This window comes from Hylobates moloch, unplaced genomic scaffold, assembly GCF_009828535.3.
Source record: "Hylobates moloch isolate HMO894 unplaced genomic scaffold, HMol_V3 SCAFFOLD_29, whole genome shotgun sequence".
NCBI classification, from domain to species: Eukaryota; Metazoa; Chordata; class Mammalia; order Primates; family Hylobatidae; genus Hylobates; species Hylobates moloch.
Genome location: NW_026652304.1, coordinates 2819380 through 2836171, shown reverse-complemented (window position 1 = coordinate 2836171; position 16792 = coordinate 2819380). Strand labels below are relative to the sequence as shown.

The 16792-nt window shown below is 44.7% G+C and overlaps 1 protein-coding gene across 3 annotated transcripts in view; it reads left to right on the top strand.

Moving 5' to 3' along the window:
- Positions 1–16792, top strand: part of LOC116463220 (pleckstrin homology domain-containing family G member 1) — a 247426-nt gene that overhangs the window by 214551 nt on the left and 16083 nt on the right. For all 3 annotated transcript variants that reach the window (XM_032146223.2, XM_032146225.2, XM_032146224.2), the window contains 5 exons: positions 137–223; positions 8661–8694; positions 10135–10230; positions 11668–11706; positions 14126–14148. In XM_032146223.2, the coding sequence (XP_032002114.1) occupies positions 137–223; positions 8661–8694; positions 10135–10230; positions 11668–11706; positions 14126–14148 (279 nt within the window). The remainder of the gene's footprint in view (positions 1–136; positions 224–8660; positions 8695–10134; positions 10231–11667; positions 11707–14125; positions 14149–16792) is intronic.

Below are 16792 nucleotides of genomic sequence, written 5' to 3'. Positions count from 1 at the left end.
CTTGTGTAACGATGAGTGCTGTGTACCATGTGGCTTTTTGAGAGCGTTCTGGCCACATGGTCATTTCCCATCTCATCAGAGGGTCCTGTGGGTGGTGGAATCAAGTTGTCTGACTGTCCACATCTCGTCTTGACAGGCCAAATCCCAGCAAGACAAACGCCTCTGGGTTCTGCACCTAAAGAGACTAATTCTGGAGAACCATGCAGCCAAGATTCCAGCTAAGGTAGGAGTACGCTGAAAAACGCACAGTGAAACAGGAGAGAGATACGAGAATTGTTTGAACCTGGGAGGCGGAGGTTACTGTGAGCCAAGATCGCGTCATTGCACTCCAGACTGGGCGACAGAGTGAGACTGTCTCAAAAAAAAAAAAACAAAGAGACTGGGTCAAAAAAAAAAAAGAGTTTAGAATTAGAATCTGGGAGTGACAATGGTTAATCCGATCATTTAATTACTAATGAAGTCCCAGCAAGGCATCCTGATAGGATAAATGTTCAACTTCATAATAAAGAGACTGGTATGGTGGCTCATGCCTGTAATCCCAGCACTTTGGGAGGCCAAGGCAGGTGGAACACTTGAGCCTAGGAGTTCGAGACCAACCTGGGCAACAAAGTGAGACCCCCCCATCTCTACAAAAAAATATAAAAGTTAGCCCCCAGCATGATGGCATGCACCTGTAGTCTGAGGTGGGAGGCTGAGGTGGGAGGATCACCTGGGTCCAGGAGGCGGAGGTTGCAGTGAGCTGAGGTTGCATCACTGCACTCCAGCCTGGGTGACACAGCAAGACCCTGTCTCAAAAAAAAAAAGAGAAAGAAAGAAAGAAAATTGAGAGATAGGATATGTAGGAACTACGTCTCAGCTAAACCAGCCATTAACATCAAAAAGATTCACATGGGGCCAGGCACGGTGGCTCACGCCTGTAATCCTAGCACTTTGGGAGGCTAAGGCGGGTAGATCACCTGAAGTCAGGAATTCAAGACCAGCCTGGCCAACATAGTGAATCCCCATCTCTACTAAAAATACAAAAATTAGCCGGGTGTGGTAGCACGCGCCTATAGTCCCAGCTACTGAGGAGGCTGAGGCAGGAGAATCTCTTGAACCCAGGAGGCGGAGGTTGCAGTGAGCCGAGATTGCGCCACTGCACTCCAGCCTGGGTGACAGAGCAAGATCCCGTCTCAAGAAAAAAAAAAAAAAAAGATTCACATGAATCGCAGGCTCTGTGGAGGTGGTGGTGTTTTCCTTTTGGGGCTTAAAAGAAGATCAAGTTAGGAGAATTATTCAAAGGTGCATGAAGCACCTATAGGTGTAAAGCTGTGCTAGGTCCCATGAGGGTGCTCGGGAGACAAGATACAAACTCGGCCAAGAAGGAATCTGTAGATGGGGAGCCAGCTGCCAAGCCATGAACCATTTGCCAACCATGAAGACATAATAGAGTATAACCCAGGTGTTGTGGAAGAATAAAGTGTTCAATTCAGTTGAGTGGAGAGAGGAAGGAAAACATATTTTACCTCGGTCTTAAAGGATAAGGATTTTTTTTTTTTTTAATACAGGATCTTACTCTGTCACCCAGGCTGGAGCGCAGTGGTGCAAATATGGCTCACTGCAGCCTTGACCTCCTGGGCTCAAGAGATCCCACCACCTCAGCCTCCTGGAGTAGCTGGGACCACAGGCCTGTGCCACCACGCCAAGCTAATTTTTGTATTTTTGGTAAAGGTGTAGTCTCATCATCTTGCCCAGGCTGGTTTCAAACTCCTGGGTCCAAGTGATCTGCCTGCCTCAGCCTTTCCAAAGTGTTGGGATGACAGGCATGAGCCACCGTGCCCAGTCTTAGGAATATTTTTATTAAGTGGGGAAAAAAGGAATTAAGGAAACCAGACCTAGAGACCTGCATTTAAAAAAAAAAAAAAAAAAAAAAAAAATGTGCTGTGTTCAGGGCGCACAGATGGTGCCAGGATGGGAGGGCTGAGTTCTCAGGGGCTGAGGCAGGGGCTGGGGCAGGGAGGGGAAGGGCAGGAGCCCCTGGAGGGCTGTGGGCATGCACTCTGAGGAGTCTGGATGCATTCACACTGGGAAATTACTGCAGGCTTTGGAGGAAGGGGAGATGGCGCGGTCAGTCCTGTGTTCTGAGATTGTAACTTTGGGGACAAGGTGACAAGTGGCAGGAGTGAGGTTGGAGGCTGGAGAAGATAGTAACCCACCACCATGGCCTAGAAAGGAGCTGGGCAGTGCTGCCGTGGAGCCACAGCGACAGAGGGAACAAATGCAGAAAGTGTCACTGAGGCAGGGGGCAGGATTTTGCCCACTAAGAGTCAAGATTGAGTCAGGGGTTGAAGGAGAGCATGGTGCTGTGAGTTCTGAGACAGACAGGGAGAGGAACCCGTGAGATGGGAGTGAGAGAGAGGAGCCCTCTGCTCTCACTGGCACCTGTGCTGCTGGGCAGGGTCAGCCACAGGTGGAAATTCAGGTCTTGGAAGCTAAGGATCAGGAGACTCTTGCTAGAGGCAGTAATTGAAGCCCTAAGGTTTAACAAGATGGCCCACAAAAATGTGCAAAGGAAAGACGAAACCTTGGGAATCCCAACATCTAAGTGATCAGCAAGCGGGTGGGGGGATTTGGAGAACAGCCAAAGAAGACTGAAAGAGTAGCAGAGGAGGCAGGGAGGACGTCTGAGGAGGAGGCGCTGCGCTAACAAGGAAAAAGCACATCTCAGAGACGGGGGAGACAGTCTCAAAAGCTGCTGAGGTCAAGGAGATTTAAACAGAAGAGCAGATTTTATATTTGGCAACTAAGAGAAAAGGGAGAGATCACAGTGGGTTAAAGAAAAAGGGGGATTAAGAAGGAACAGAATGGGTATAGACTTTTTTATATATAAAGTTCACAAAAGGAAGAAAAAATGATAGTTTGGAGAGAGAGGCAAGAGCAAAGCAAGACTTCTTGTCTGGGTTGAATGCAGAGTCCATGAGCAGATGGCAGGGCAGGAGAAGGAAGGTAGGAGAGGCGACAATGGCTCACTTCCTGTTGGAACGGGGCCTGGGGAGGTGGGAAGGAAGAGGATGGGACACACAGGAATAGGGGCTCATCTTGGAAAGGGCTGGAAGCATCTCTCTGAACCAAGAGAAAAAAAGATGAAAGACGGAGGAACTTTGAGGTGGACTTGGGGGAAGACAAAGGGTTTGATTTCACTCATGCAGGTGATAAAGTCATCTGCTGAGTGAGTGAAGCAGAGATCGGGGTGTCTGAGGGAAAGTGGAAAGGATCAGAAGAACACTTGCTAAAGAAAATGGACCAGGCCAGGCACGGTGGCTCACACCTGTAATCCCAGCACTTTGGGAGGCCGAGTCAGGCAGATCACAAGGTCAGGAGATCGAGACCATCTTGGCTAACATGGTGAAACCTCGTCTCTACTAAAAATACAAAAAATTAGCCAGGCGTGGTGGCGGGCACCTGTAGTCCCAGCTACTTGGGAGGCTGAGGCAGGAGAATGGCGTGAACCCGGGAGGCGGAGCTTGCACTGAGCCGAGATCATGCCACTGCACTCCAGCCTGGGTGACAGAGTGAGACTCCATCTCAAAACAAAACAAAACAAAACAAAATGGACCAGTCACTAGAGATGACTAGAATAGCCTGTGAAAGACATCAAAGACCCAACTGAAGCTGGCCCCCATGAATCAGTGTGATGACGTCATTTCAAAAATCTGCTCGGCAACTTGGAAACTACTGGTGAAAACCGTGGTGTGTGTGGGTTCCTCCAGGCTGGGAACCGGCAGAGCTGGTAGGGGAAGGTTCCCAGGGCGGAGGTGGGGAGGGTGCCAGTGAGCACACAGTTGCAGTAATTGGGCATGACATCAGGCTGAGTGAAGAAGAAAACCAGCTGGCAACAGAGGCGTGGGGTGAGGGACTGCAGTATTGTCATAAAGCCTGGTTCAGCAGGACTTAATGTTGGAGAGAAGGAAATGCACCAATCTGTAGTTGAAGAAGGGACTTTTGGAGTCCTGCCTTAGAGGTGGGACGGTTTTGAGTGTGATCAGGTTCTGGAGGTGGCTCTGATTCTGTGTTGCTGCTCTGGAGTGGAGGAAAAGGTCATTAGAGATAAAGTGGTCAAGGAACTATGGTGGGGGGTGGATTATTCACATGGATGGTGAAACAGTCCAAGTTGGGGCTGGGAGGAGTGAAGTGGAGCAGACAATGGGATGATGATCATGAAAATTGAACTGGGTGGAAAATAAGAAGGGCTGAGATTTCTGAGAAAGGGGACAGTCTGTTTTGTTCTCTCTATATTTTGACAAGCATTTGAAGCTTGTTCTCAGGACTGCCAGCAATGATTTGGTCCTCAGGAAATGAATGTGCATAGGTGTGGACTTGGACCTAAGCACGAGTTTTCGTTTCATCAGGGTGTTATGAGATGAAAGGGAGCTCATGCAGAGAGGGGACTGCATTTTCTTTATGATTAGTCATTTTGTTGCTGGCCTGGTGCCTTAGAATGCCCTTCTGAGCAATGGCAGTGTGTCTTTGATGGGCCCCACCTATTGTTTACCTCTCTACTGGGAAAATCAAAATTGCTAACAAGATTGTGAAAGGCAGTTACAAAACGAGACCACCTTACATACCTGTCTTTCTCCCACGCTAGGCGTGTGTGCCCCAGGAAGTTCCCTTTAAAGCATTCAAATGATTAATATAGTCAATATAACATCATACTTTCTCCCCAAGTTGTCGATCCCTTCTATCTAAAAACATCTTTTCAGTTACAACTTGTTGAGTATACACACTGTGCTGAGTACTTTATATTCTTATTTCACCCTCACCAAAATATGTTATGAGGTAGTTCTTATTCTTCCCATTCTGGAAAAAATAAAAAACAGAGGCTGAGAGATATTAAATAAACTGCCCAAGTTTATATAACTAGTACATGACCAAGCCTGGATTCAAACCCAGGTCTATCTGGCTCCAAAGAGCATCCTAACCACATTATTCCCACTGGCAATAAAAACACTTTTGTTTTGTTTTGTTTTGTTTTGTTTTGAGACAGGGTCTCACTCTGTCACCTAGGCTGGAGTGCAGTGGCGCAATCTCCATACAAGAAAAAGCACACTGCAACCTCCGCCTTCTGGGTTCAAGTATTCTTGTGCCTCAGCCACCCGAGTAGCTGGGTCTACAGGCACTCACCACCACACTTGGCTAATTTTTGTATTTTTAGTAGAGATGAGGTTTCACCATGTTGGCCAGGCTGATCTCGAACTCCCAGCCTCAAGTGATCCACCCGCCTCAGCCTCCCAAAGTGCTAGGATTACAGGCACAAGCCACCACACCCAGCCTCAAACACACTTGTTTAATATACTTTATTCACTATAATGTAATCATAATTTTCTATTTAAGCAGGATTATTAATAAAGTGAACTTTCCACATCTTTCCTCAAGATTATTTCTTGTCTTCCTAAAGTTTTCAAAATGTATTTCTATTATTTCTATGAAATAAATGCATAGTGGGAAATTTTAAACATCAAGAAATGTATCACCAGTCTAATAATATCAACACAGCTGTGGGAAAGTCATTAGTTACAGCCTCCCAGCTGCCTTCCGTTCTTTTAATTCAATGATGGTCGTTGGCTGACACCTAGTGGAAAACCTGGAAACAGTACTTTAAAAATTAAATGTCAAGACTTAAAAAAAAAAATTCTTGAAGTCAGCTTTACAGATACCAGGGAACTCTTGGAAATAGCCGTATTGCCCATTAGCATATGTGGCAAATAAATTTAACTCTTCTTCAAATTAATTGAGAATAAAGGTGAAGATATTTTGCATTTTATATATTAGCATGGTTCTGTAATTGCACTTCCCAGAGACTGAGCTGACATTTGTGTTTGTAATTAATTTCATCTCATAATCTCAAACTCTGAATGCACAAGAGAGATAGCTATCAGTGTTACAAAAATTGAAGCATTTGTTTTCTCTAAGGTGACTGTGTTGAGGCTCCCCCCAGCCCCACACTTTTTCACTAAACATGATCGCCACTTAGCCAAAATATTTCTACTGTGATATGACAGATGGTAGCAAAATAGAGTAAAATTCTTTTAAAAGTTATTTTTAGCGTAGTGTTTTGTAGGTTAAATTATACTACCCTTAAAAAATGAAAATGACTTTAAAGAGGCAAGAAAGGCTACAATCCCCTAGGACAGTGGTCTTCAACCTTTCGGGCACCAGGGATTGGTTTTGTGGAAGACAATTTTTCCACAGATGGAGGCAGGGGGAGGCTTTTGGGATGATGAAAGCACATTACGTTTATTGCGCACTTTATTTCTATTACTACATGGTAATATATAATGAAATAGTTCTACAGCTCACCATAATGTAGAATCAGTGGGAGCCCTGAGCTTGTTCTCCTGCAGCTAGACGGTCCCATCTGGGGGTGATGGGAGACAGCGACACCCCAAGTGTGTTGCTTATGTCCAGTCTGCTCTCATCTTATTTTGGTCACTGTCACTGCAGAAAACCCTGCTTCACAAAGACAGGATGTTGGAAATGGAAGCAGGCTTTTGTGCTTTTGTGGCAATCTCAGGATATTCTCCTGGACTTTAATCCAGAATGTATGGAGATTTGAAGTTGTCTCAAACATACTTTTTTTTTTTTTTTTTTTTTTTTTTTTTGAGATGGAGTCTCGTTCTGTCGCCTAGGCTGTAGTGCAGTGGTGCTGCAACCTCTACCTTCCCAGGTTCAAGCAATTCTCCTGCCTCAGCGTCCTGAGTAGCTGGGGTTACAGGTGCACACCACCACGCCCAGCTAATTTTTGTATTTTTAGTAGAGACGGGGTTTCACCATGTTGGTCAGGCTGGTCTTGAACTCCTGACCTTGTGATCTGCCTGCCTCAGCCTCCCAAAGTGCTGAGATCTCAGGCATGAGATACCACGCCCAGCCTCAAACATACTTTTAAGGCCACCGGATGCAGCTGTACAATTGAAGTACATCAACTCACTTGCCACAATAAAGTCTGCCACCAGATGCAGTTTCATTGCCCCTTGTCACTCACTGACAGGGTTTTGATATGAATCTGCAAGCAATTGATTTATTATGGTCTCTGTGCAGTCAAACCTCTCTGCTAACGTTAATCTGCTCCTCAGTGCTAGCATCACTGCCTCAGCTCCACTTCAGATCATCAGGCATTAGATTCTCATAAGGAGTGCTGCAACCTAGATCCCTCCCATGCATAATTTACAGTAGGGTTCACACTCTTATGAGTATCTAATGCTGCCACTGATCTGATAGGAGGCGGAGCTCAGGCTGTAATGCGAGCCATGAGGAGCCACTGTAAATCCAGATGAAGCTTCTCTCGCTTGCCCACCTCTCACCTCCTGCCGTGCGGCCCAGTTCCTAACAGGCCATGAACTAGTACCAGTCTGTGGCTCGGGGTTGGGGACCCCTGCCCTAGGAGGGTGGGTGGAACTCACCAGTTGAGCTGATCATTGAATCCTAATGACCATTCTGAAAGAGAGGCTCCCTGATCCCACTGTCCAGTTGAGGAAGCACGTTCTGGGATGGGAGAGCACCTACCTAGTGAAGTGCCTGAGCTGGGATCACAGACATTGTCCTTCAGGGCCATCTCACTCTGGGAGATTCTGGGGCACACCGAGGAGATGGGAGGTGCAGGGAGTTGGGGAAACGGAGAGACTTGGCTCATGATAATCACATAGCATTCTGCAGGAGGAAAGATAACAATGAGAGGAAACTTCCAGCAGCCATTTTGCAATTAACTCAAAATAGTTACAAGGCCATAGTGTCGTGGTGAGGGCTGGTGATAAAGATAGCAGGCTCCGTGCCTTGAGCTTTTGAGTCAGTAGATGATAAGGGTTGGGTAGCAAGAATCTGCATTTTTTTTTTTTTTTTTGAGACGGAGTCTTGCTCTGTCACCCAGGCTAGAGTGCAGTGGTACAATCTCGGCTCACTGCAACCTCTGCTTCCTGGATTCAAGCGATTCTCCTGCCTCAGCCTCCCGATTAGCTGGGACTACAGGCGCCTGCCACCATGCCTGGCTAATCTTTGTATTTTTTTTTTTTTTTTTTTTGAGATGGAGTCTCGCTCTGTTGCCCAGGCTGGAGTGCAGTGGCGCAATCTCGGCTCACTGCAAGCTCCGCCTCCCGGGTTCACGCCATTCTCCTGCCTCAGCCTCTCCGAGTAGCTGAGACTACAGGCGCCCGCCACCATGCCCGGCTAATTTTTTGCATTTTTAGTAGAGACGGGGTTTCACCATATTGGCCAGGCTTGTCTTGAACTCCTGACCTTGTGATTGTGATCTGCCCACCTCGGCCTCCCAAAGTGCTGGGATTACAGGCGTGAGCTACCGCGTCCAGCCAAGAATCTGCATTTTTAATAAGCTGGCCAATGAGTGCTAATGATCAGCCAGGCTTAGGAACCAGCCTCCCTCCCTCCTCTTTCACAGGATTGGGGGTGCAGTCTTAGCTCTGGTGCCTCGATGGTGTAGCGGCTGTTACCCACTTGAGGGCGCTTATCTGCTTGAATTCCCTGAACTGTGTGTAAATGCTTAAAATAAATAGCGAGTTTTTAAACGTTTTTAAAAATCTATTTATTCAGGTGGGATAAGATCTGTGTTGAGATTTGGAGTTTAAAGAAAAAAAAAGGCAATTGGAGTTACAGCTTTACTTTCTCTCTTTCAGGCCAAGCAAGCAATCCTTGAAATGGATGCCATTCGTAAGTTTTATTTCCTTAACACAATTTGAAATTTCATTGCCTGTTTGTATCTATCACATTTTCTATCTTAAAGTTCATGAAAATGTCAATTGTTAGAAAATAGTATCTCTCTATTCACTGTTTTCACAAATTGGGTAGACAGTATAATCCCTTCTGAGCACATTGGCTTGTTTCTACGTTGGTTCTCCCAGGTTTATCTGAGTCCCTTGATGGCTGGCCACTGTCTGGGTTTCTGCACCAACTAACAATGTCAGTTATGTCTCCAGGTTCAACTCTACCCCCACCCCCGCCCCAACCTCTACCACCACCAAAAGCCAGAGTTTCACAATGCATTTCTCACTTCATCCCTACGCAGTCGCTTCGTAGTATTAATTTTCCTGATGCAGCAGAAAATTCTAAAATCACAACCACCCCACATATGTGAGTATTTCTAGGCTTACAAAAGCAGAAGAAAATAAATATTACAGGTCCTTCCTATTAAATAAGACCTTATTCAACAGCATTTATCACATCTTTGTTATTTTTCAGATTAAATAGAATAAAAAGAAAACAATGGCTTTAAATGCAGTCAGGTCTGCTGGAAACTTGTACTGAAAACACTTCTACTTTTACTTAACCCTTTCATAAGACCTTACTTTGAGGAATCAAGTGCCAACGTTGATTCCCTTCCCTCCAGCCTGGCACTTGTTAACTCTCCAGGGGGAAAAGCAGCAGCAGCAAAGTGGAAACAGGTGCATTCCCACCATCGCTGCAGCTGAGGCTCCCATCTCGCATCCAACAGACCCAAGAAATGATGCCCAGAGCTCCCCAGCAGAGTGCTAGGCTGTATTCCTTAGACCTCAACATTTCAGCCCGCAGAAATTGCCTTCAGATTTTTTTTTTTTTTTTTTTTGGCCGGGTGTGGTGGCTCACGCCTGTCATCCCAGCTAACAGACTCCTACACTTCCCAATGTAAACAGAAAGCCCTGAGATACATATACAGCAGCAATTATGGGGGGGAGGATCATATCCATGTCAGATGAAAAAAAATAAATCCATATAGGCCGGGCATGGTGGCTCACACCTGTAATCCCAGCACTTTGGGAGACCAAGGCGGGTGGATAACCTGAGATCAGGAGTTCAAGACCAGCCTGGCCAACATGGTGAAACCCCGTCTCTACTAAAACTACAAAAATGAGTCAGGCATGGTGGCACACGCCTGTAGTCTCAGCTTCTCGGGAGGCTGAGGCAGGAGAATCGCTTGAACTTGGGAGGTGGAGGTGAGCAGTGAGCCGAGATCATGCCACCGCACTTCAGCATGGGCGACAGAGCAAGACTCTGTCTCAATAATAATAATAATAATGATAGTGATAAATCCACATAAATTTACACGAGTGATAACCATTTTCTGAGAAGCCCCTGACACCACAGTCCCACTGATGCACGTGGTTATCTTTACAGATCATCCAGGCTTCTGTTACAGTCCTGAGGGAGAGACAAAAGCACTGTATGGCTCTAAAGAAGGTTCTGCTCCATATCGGCTGAGAAGAAAATCTGGTAAATAGGATGTTGTCATAAAAATTTAATTCTAATGGGGGACTGGCAATGAAAGTCCCATTGAATCTGACAAAAGGGCATGTTCTGTCTGGTTTCTCAGCTCACTGCCGGTCTGAATACATTTGCAGCTGCCTTAAGATGGGACTCACAAGCTTTTGATCTATAACTCTTTTCTCTGTAATCCCAGCACTTTGGCAGGCCAAGGCAGGTCGGTCACCTGAGGTCAGGAGTTCGAAACCAGCCTGGCCAACATGGAGAAACCACATCTCTAGTAAAAATATAAAAATTAGGCAGGCTTGGTGGTAGGCGCCTGTAATCCTAGCTACTTGGGAGGCTGAGGCAGGAGAATCACTTGAACCCAGGAGACGGAGATTGCAGTGAGCCAAGATCGTGCCACTGCACTCCTGCACTCCAGCATGGGCAGCAGAGTGAGACTCTGTCTCAAAAAAAAAAAAACTCTTTTCTACTTAATGTTTCCCAGTGACTATCAAGCATGCCAGTCAACTAATTTTGCTTTGTACATCTTACCACTGACATGCAGATACTTAAACTGTATTTGCTGTTGCTAATGAAAAATCACATCCTATGAGTGACACACACAAAAGATTATCCAAAGTGCTAAAATTTTAATTCATATTTGCTGCACCAGACTCCATGAACTATTGTCTTAGTTCAGACAGGTTTGGGGTTTTATTTGAAGCAGTCTTTATTCATTACCCACTTTATGCTTTGCTAAGGACTAGCAATGCAAGGATAAATAATCCACGTGACTCCTGCTTGCAAGGAGCTCATGGTGCGAGAGACAAAAAATACAAATAAGGCTGGGCGCGGTGGCTCACGCCTGTAATCCCAGCATTTCGGGAGGCTGAGGTGGGAGGATCACCTGAGGTCAGGAGTTTGAGACCTGCTTGGCCAACATGGTGAAACCCTATCTCTACTAAAAATACAAAAATTAGCCCGGCATGTTGGCAGACACCTGTAATCCCAGCTACTCGGGAGGCTGAGGCAGGAGAATTACTTGAACCCGGGAAGCAGAGGTTGCAGGGAGCCAAGACCGCACCATTGCACTCCAGCCTGGGAGACGAGTGAATCTCAGTCTCAAAAAAAAAAAAAAAAGAATGTACAATTGAACATCATCAGCTTGTAGGTTAGTGAAAGCTGAGGAAGCTGCTCTGCTAAAGACAGGATTGAAAAAGTCAGATTTTGCTTTTCTATTGGGTGACTCCTGATAACACAGCATAACATTTATTCTAGCATTTTAGCAGAGTGAGTGTCTTGCTCCTGTGTATCTCTGAGCAATGGGAATTTTGTTAAATTTGATACAAAAGTTATAGGGCTCTGTCGATCTGTCAATAGGCTCATAATCCTTTTATAAAGAATAAAGAAAAAGGTTTGATTTGGTTTTGCCAATGATGCTGGCTTTGTTTTGTCTCCCAGAACCTTCCTCACGATCACATAAAGTTTTGAAGACCAGTGGTAAGTCGCAAAATATATTTTCCTGTTTCATTCTTGTTGATATTTACTAAATCAAGCCACACAAAAATAAATAAATACCAGATAAATTACAGATTGACAGATTTGATTTGATTATAAAAAGATTAACTTCTGTAAATAAAAGTGTCCCATTATAAAATATATAGTCAAAGCCAGGCACAGTAGCTCACGCCTGTAATCCCAGCACTTTGGGAGGCCAAGGCGGGCGGCTCTGTTGAGGCCAGGACTTCGAGACTAGCCTGGCCAACATGGTGAAACCCCGTCTCTACTAAACATACAAAAATTAGCCAGTCCTAGTGGCTCGTGCCTGTAATCCCAGCTACTTGGGAGGCTGAGGCAGGAGAATCGCCTGAACCTGGGAAGCAGAGGTTGCAGTGAGCCAAGATCACGCCATTGCACTCCAGCCTGGGCAACAGAGTGAGACTGTGTCACAAAAAATAATAATAATAAAATTTAAAATAAAATATACAGTCAAATGACATAAAATACTTGTAATATATTTGACAGGCCTAAAAAGATTAATATTCCTATTATATAAAGAAACTCCATACATCAAAAAGAAAAGACAGAGGACTCTTATTTATTTTTTATTTTTTTATTTTTTGAGACAGAGTTTTGCTCTTGTTGCCCAGGCTAGAGTGCAATAGCGTGATCTCGGCTCACCTCAACCTCTGCCACCTGGGTTCAAGTGATTCTCCTGCCTCAGCCTCCCGAGTAGCTGGGATTACAAGCATGTGCCACCACGCCTGGCTAATTTCGTGTTTTTAGTAGAGATGGGGTTTCTCCATGTTGGTCAGGCTGGTCTCGAACTCCCAACCTCAGGTGATCCACCCGCCTTGGCCTCCCAAAGTGCTGGGATTACAGGCATGAGCCACCACGCCCAGCCCAAAGGACTCAAAAAAAAAAAAAAAAGAAGAAGAATATAATTAGGCAGTTTCAGAAAAACACACAAACTGGCAATAAAATTTTTAAATGGCCATCCATATTCATAATCAGAAAATCCATACATTTAAATGAAATAAATAGAAGGGAAAATCTATGAACTTGGCCAAAACATGTAGAAAAATAGTCACTCCAAAACTGTTGGTGGGAGTGTAAGTTTTTGCAATGCTTCGGGGCAAAATTTGGTAATAGTCGTTTGAATTTAAAATGTACGTTTGCCCTTAACCCAACAGTTTCACTTGCACAGATGTACTTACCCACATGTAGACAGATTTATGTGCGAGTTTGTTTTTTGCAGTATTTGTAACATGACACTCTATAAAAATGCCCAGGCAGTTGGAAATATACTTAAAGAAATTGTAATACGTCCATACACACAATGGAATATTCTACAGCTGTCAAAAATAAAGCAGATCTCTACCTATTCACAAGAGTGTCCACATACATTTTGCAGAATATACAAAGTTGCATACTGAATCCTTATTTTAAAAGTGAAACAGGCAGGGCATGGTGGCTCATGCCTGTAATGCCAACACTTTGGGAGGCCGAGGAGGGTGGATCACCTGAGGTCAGGAGTTCGAGACCAATCTGGCCAACATGGCAAGCTCCCATCTTTACTAAAAATACAAAAATTAGCCAGGCGTGGTGGCTTATGCCTGTAATCCCAGCTACTGGGGAGGCTGAGACACAAGAATTGCTTGAACCCAGGAGGCAGAGGCTGCAGTGAGCTGAGACTGTGTCACTGCACTCCAGCCTGGACGACAGAGTGAGACTCTATCTCAAAAAAAGTAAAAAATAAAAGCGAAACAATTATTGTGGTGGGGTAGGGGTAGTGCAGGAGCTGGAAAGATAAACATTCAGCTGTTAACTGTTGTTTCCTCGGAGGATGGGATCTGTGGAGAGGGAAGGACTTCGTATGCTTCTGTAATCATCTTTAAAGAGGAGATACCCATAATTAGGCTAGCTCTAAGGGTGTCTTCTGTAAGGATGTGGCTATGTAAATCTCTCCCCACAATTCCACTGGCAACACCCCTTCTTTGCAAGAAGGCTGCATCTTTTAGTTAAAACCAATAAAATGTCAAAAAATCAACAGAAACAATATCATCTTTACATAATTGTCATGGCACGGGGCGTGTGCAATTTTTTTTTTCTTTTCAGGAAACAACACATTTTTGTTTGGAAGCTTTTGAAATATCTTGAACATGAATTAGTTAATGGCTGTCAGGGATTGAGGAAGACACCTAGCGCTCAGATGCATGTAAGGTTGTTTGATGTAGTGTGGGGTATGCAGCTGGGAGAGCTGACAGGGATTTTCTGAAAATTAGATCTATAGGGCCCAGAAGTCACTTGGGCTTCAATTACTAGTAATAAGTTTCTAAATTCTATAAAATGTTAGTGCTTACTTATATAGGAGGTACATTTTCATTCTCAAACTTGAAAAAAAACTTTTATTTTTCAGAAACAGCACAAGACATCCAAAAGGTAAGCTCTATCTCATTTCTTACTTGGAATGTTCACTTCAGGCACCCCTCATAGGTGCCACTTCCCCATCTCTCTCATCCCCAGCCCGTATTCCAAGTGTCAACAGTTATTTTACATATTGGAAATTTGGTATTTTACATTTTGAATTATTTACATTTGATTTAAGCAAAGACTCATCCTTATCAACTTCTTCCCTTTCCCCAGCCCACATCTGAGAACCATGGTGATTATTTATTCATCCTCTGCCCCATATCACACCTCAGAGGCTGTAACCTTACCTCAGGGTGTAATACCTGCCTGGTGCTCACGTGAGCCACCTCACATTGTCCTTTACCTCCACTGGTGTAAGACCAATGCCCCTACCTCCTAGATCTAACTCCCTCCTCCACACGTGAGCCTTCATTCACAAGGGCGAGGGGCCCCCTTCTAAGAATATGGTTCTGCTGCTGACATAAGTGGTGATGACGTATGATTGAATGAGACTTTGTCATATCAAGTTTTGGTTTTTCTTCCCCTGACAAAAGCTTAGGAGAGGGAGAATAAGAATGGCATACTGTATTGGAAGATATTATATCCAACTGTATTACCTATGAAGAATAGGTACTTTCTCCTGACTTGAGTGGTTTGTCCAGTGTGGCTACTGATCAGTTGGCTTAATTAACAATTCTTAGAGAACTGATCATGGCTCCTCGTTTAATGTTCTGTATCTAGAAGAATATGGCTATGAAAACCTCTCCCTACAATCTCATTTCTACCATGGCTTAGCACAGAACCAAAGCGACCTTGTCGATAAACGTTGTATCTTTCCATTAAAACCAAGAAAATGTCTAAAAATCAACGTAGTCTTTTTTTTTTTTTCTTTTGAGACTTGGTCTCGCTCTGTTGCCCAGGCTGGAGTGCAGTGGTGCAATCTCGGCTCACTGCAACCTCTCCCTCCCAGGTACAAGCAATTCTCCTGCCTCAGCCTCCCAAGTAGCCTAGTAGCTTGGACTACAGGCACCCGCCACTATGCCCAGCTGATTTTTGTATTTTTAGTAGAGACGGGGGTTTCACCAAGTTGGCAATGCCAGTCTGGAACTCCAGACCACAGGTGATCCACCCGTCTCGGCCTCCCAAAGTGCTGGGATTACAGGCATGAGCCACTGCGCCCGGCTGAACACAGTCTTGCCTTTAAGTGATTGTCATGGCTGAGGCGTGTGCATTTTTTTTTCAGGTAGTACATGCTTTTGTTTGGAAACGTGTGAAACTTATTAATATTAATTGGTTCATTGTCCTGAAATATGGCATAAGGTTTTGATTTCGTAAGTGGGGTCACTGCAGAAGGCTCCCTGCTCTTCAAAGCAGCCATAGTAGCATTGTGGAGCCATGCCCCTCTCAGTGCTAAAAGAAGGAATCTCCCCATCAGAGAGTTCTAGAGATTCAATCTCAGGAGCTGCTTGAAAACTTTCTACAGCAATGCTCAAGCCGGGTCCATATGGGCATAACCAAACCTTATAAAATCAAAAGGCAAGAAAGAAAACATCCATGCTTTTTTTGTGATAAAATTCCATCTCCTAATAGTAATGTGCCGAAGGTATATTAAATTCAAGGAGAGCAGATTTACTGATGATTAAAGAATTTATAACAGCCAGGTGTGGTGGCTCATACCTGTAATCCTAGCACTTTGGGAGGCCAAGGTTGGCAGATCACTTTGAGCTCAGGAACTCAAGATCAGCCTGGGCAACATGGTAAAACCCCCTCTCTCCAAAAAAAAGTACAAAAATGAGCTGGGTGTGGTGGCTTGTGCCTGTGGTCCCAGCAACTTGGGAAGCTGAGGCTGGAGAATCACTTCAGCCAGGAAGCAGAAGTTGCAGTGAGCTGAGATAGTGCCACTGCACTCCAGCCTGGTCAACAGAGTGAGATTCTGTCTCATAAATAAATTAATAAGTAGTTTATAACAGGAACTATTCCTTAATAATAGCTTAATATTTCTCCCAGAATATATATTTTGAGGCTGTGTACATGTGTGTGTGAGGTGGTTAAGCTCATGTGTAAGCTGTGGATTAAGACATGGATTCAAATCCATTTCTGCCATTTATAAACTGTGTAACTACAGGCAAATTGCTTAACCTTACCAGGACTTAGTTTCCTAATTTACAGAACTGTTACAAAGATTAAATGCAACATGTTCTTAAAAGTGCTTATTAATGGAATATTTGGCACAAAGCAAGTGTTCTATAAATGATAGCTAATATCAGCCGGGCATGGTGGCTCATGCCTGTAATCCCAGAACTTTGAGAGGCTGGGGTGGTTGGATCACCTGAGGTCAGGAGTTCGAGACCAGCCTGGCCAACATGGTGAAACCCTGTCTCTACTAAAAATACAAAAAAATCAGCCAGGTGTGGTGATGGGCGCCTGTAATCCGCAGCCACTCAGGAGGCTGAGGCAGGAGAATTGCTTGAACCTAGGAGGTGGAAGTTACAGTGAGCTGAAATCATGCCATTACACTCCAGCCTGGGCAACAAGAGCAAAAAAGCATGGGCGTGGTGGCTCACACCTGTAATCCCAGCACTTTGAGAGGTCGTGGCGGGCGGATTGCCTAAGCTTGGGAGTTCACGATCAGCCTGGCCAACACAGTGAAACCCCTTCTCCACTAAAATACAAA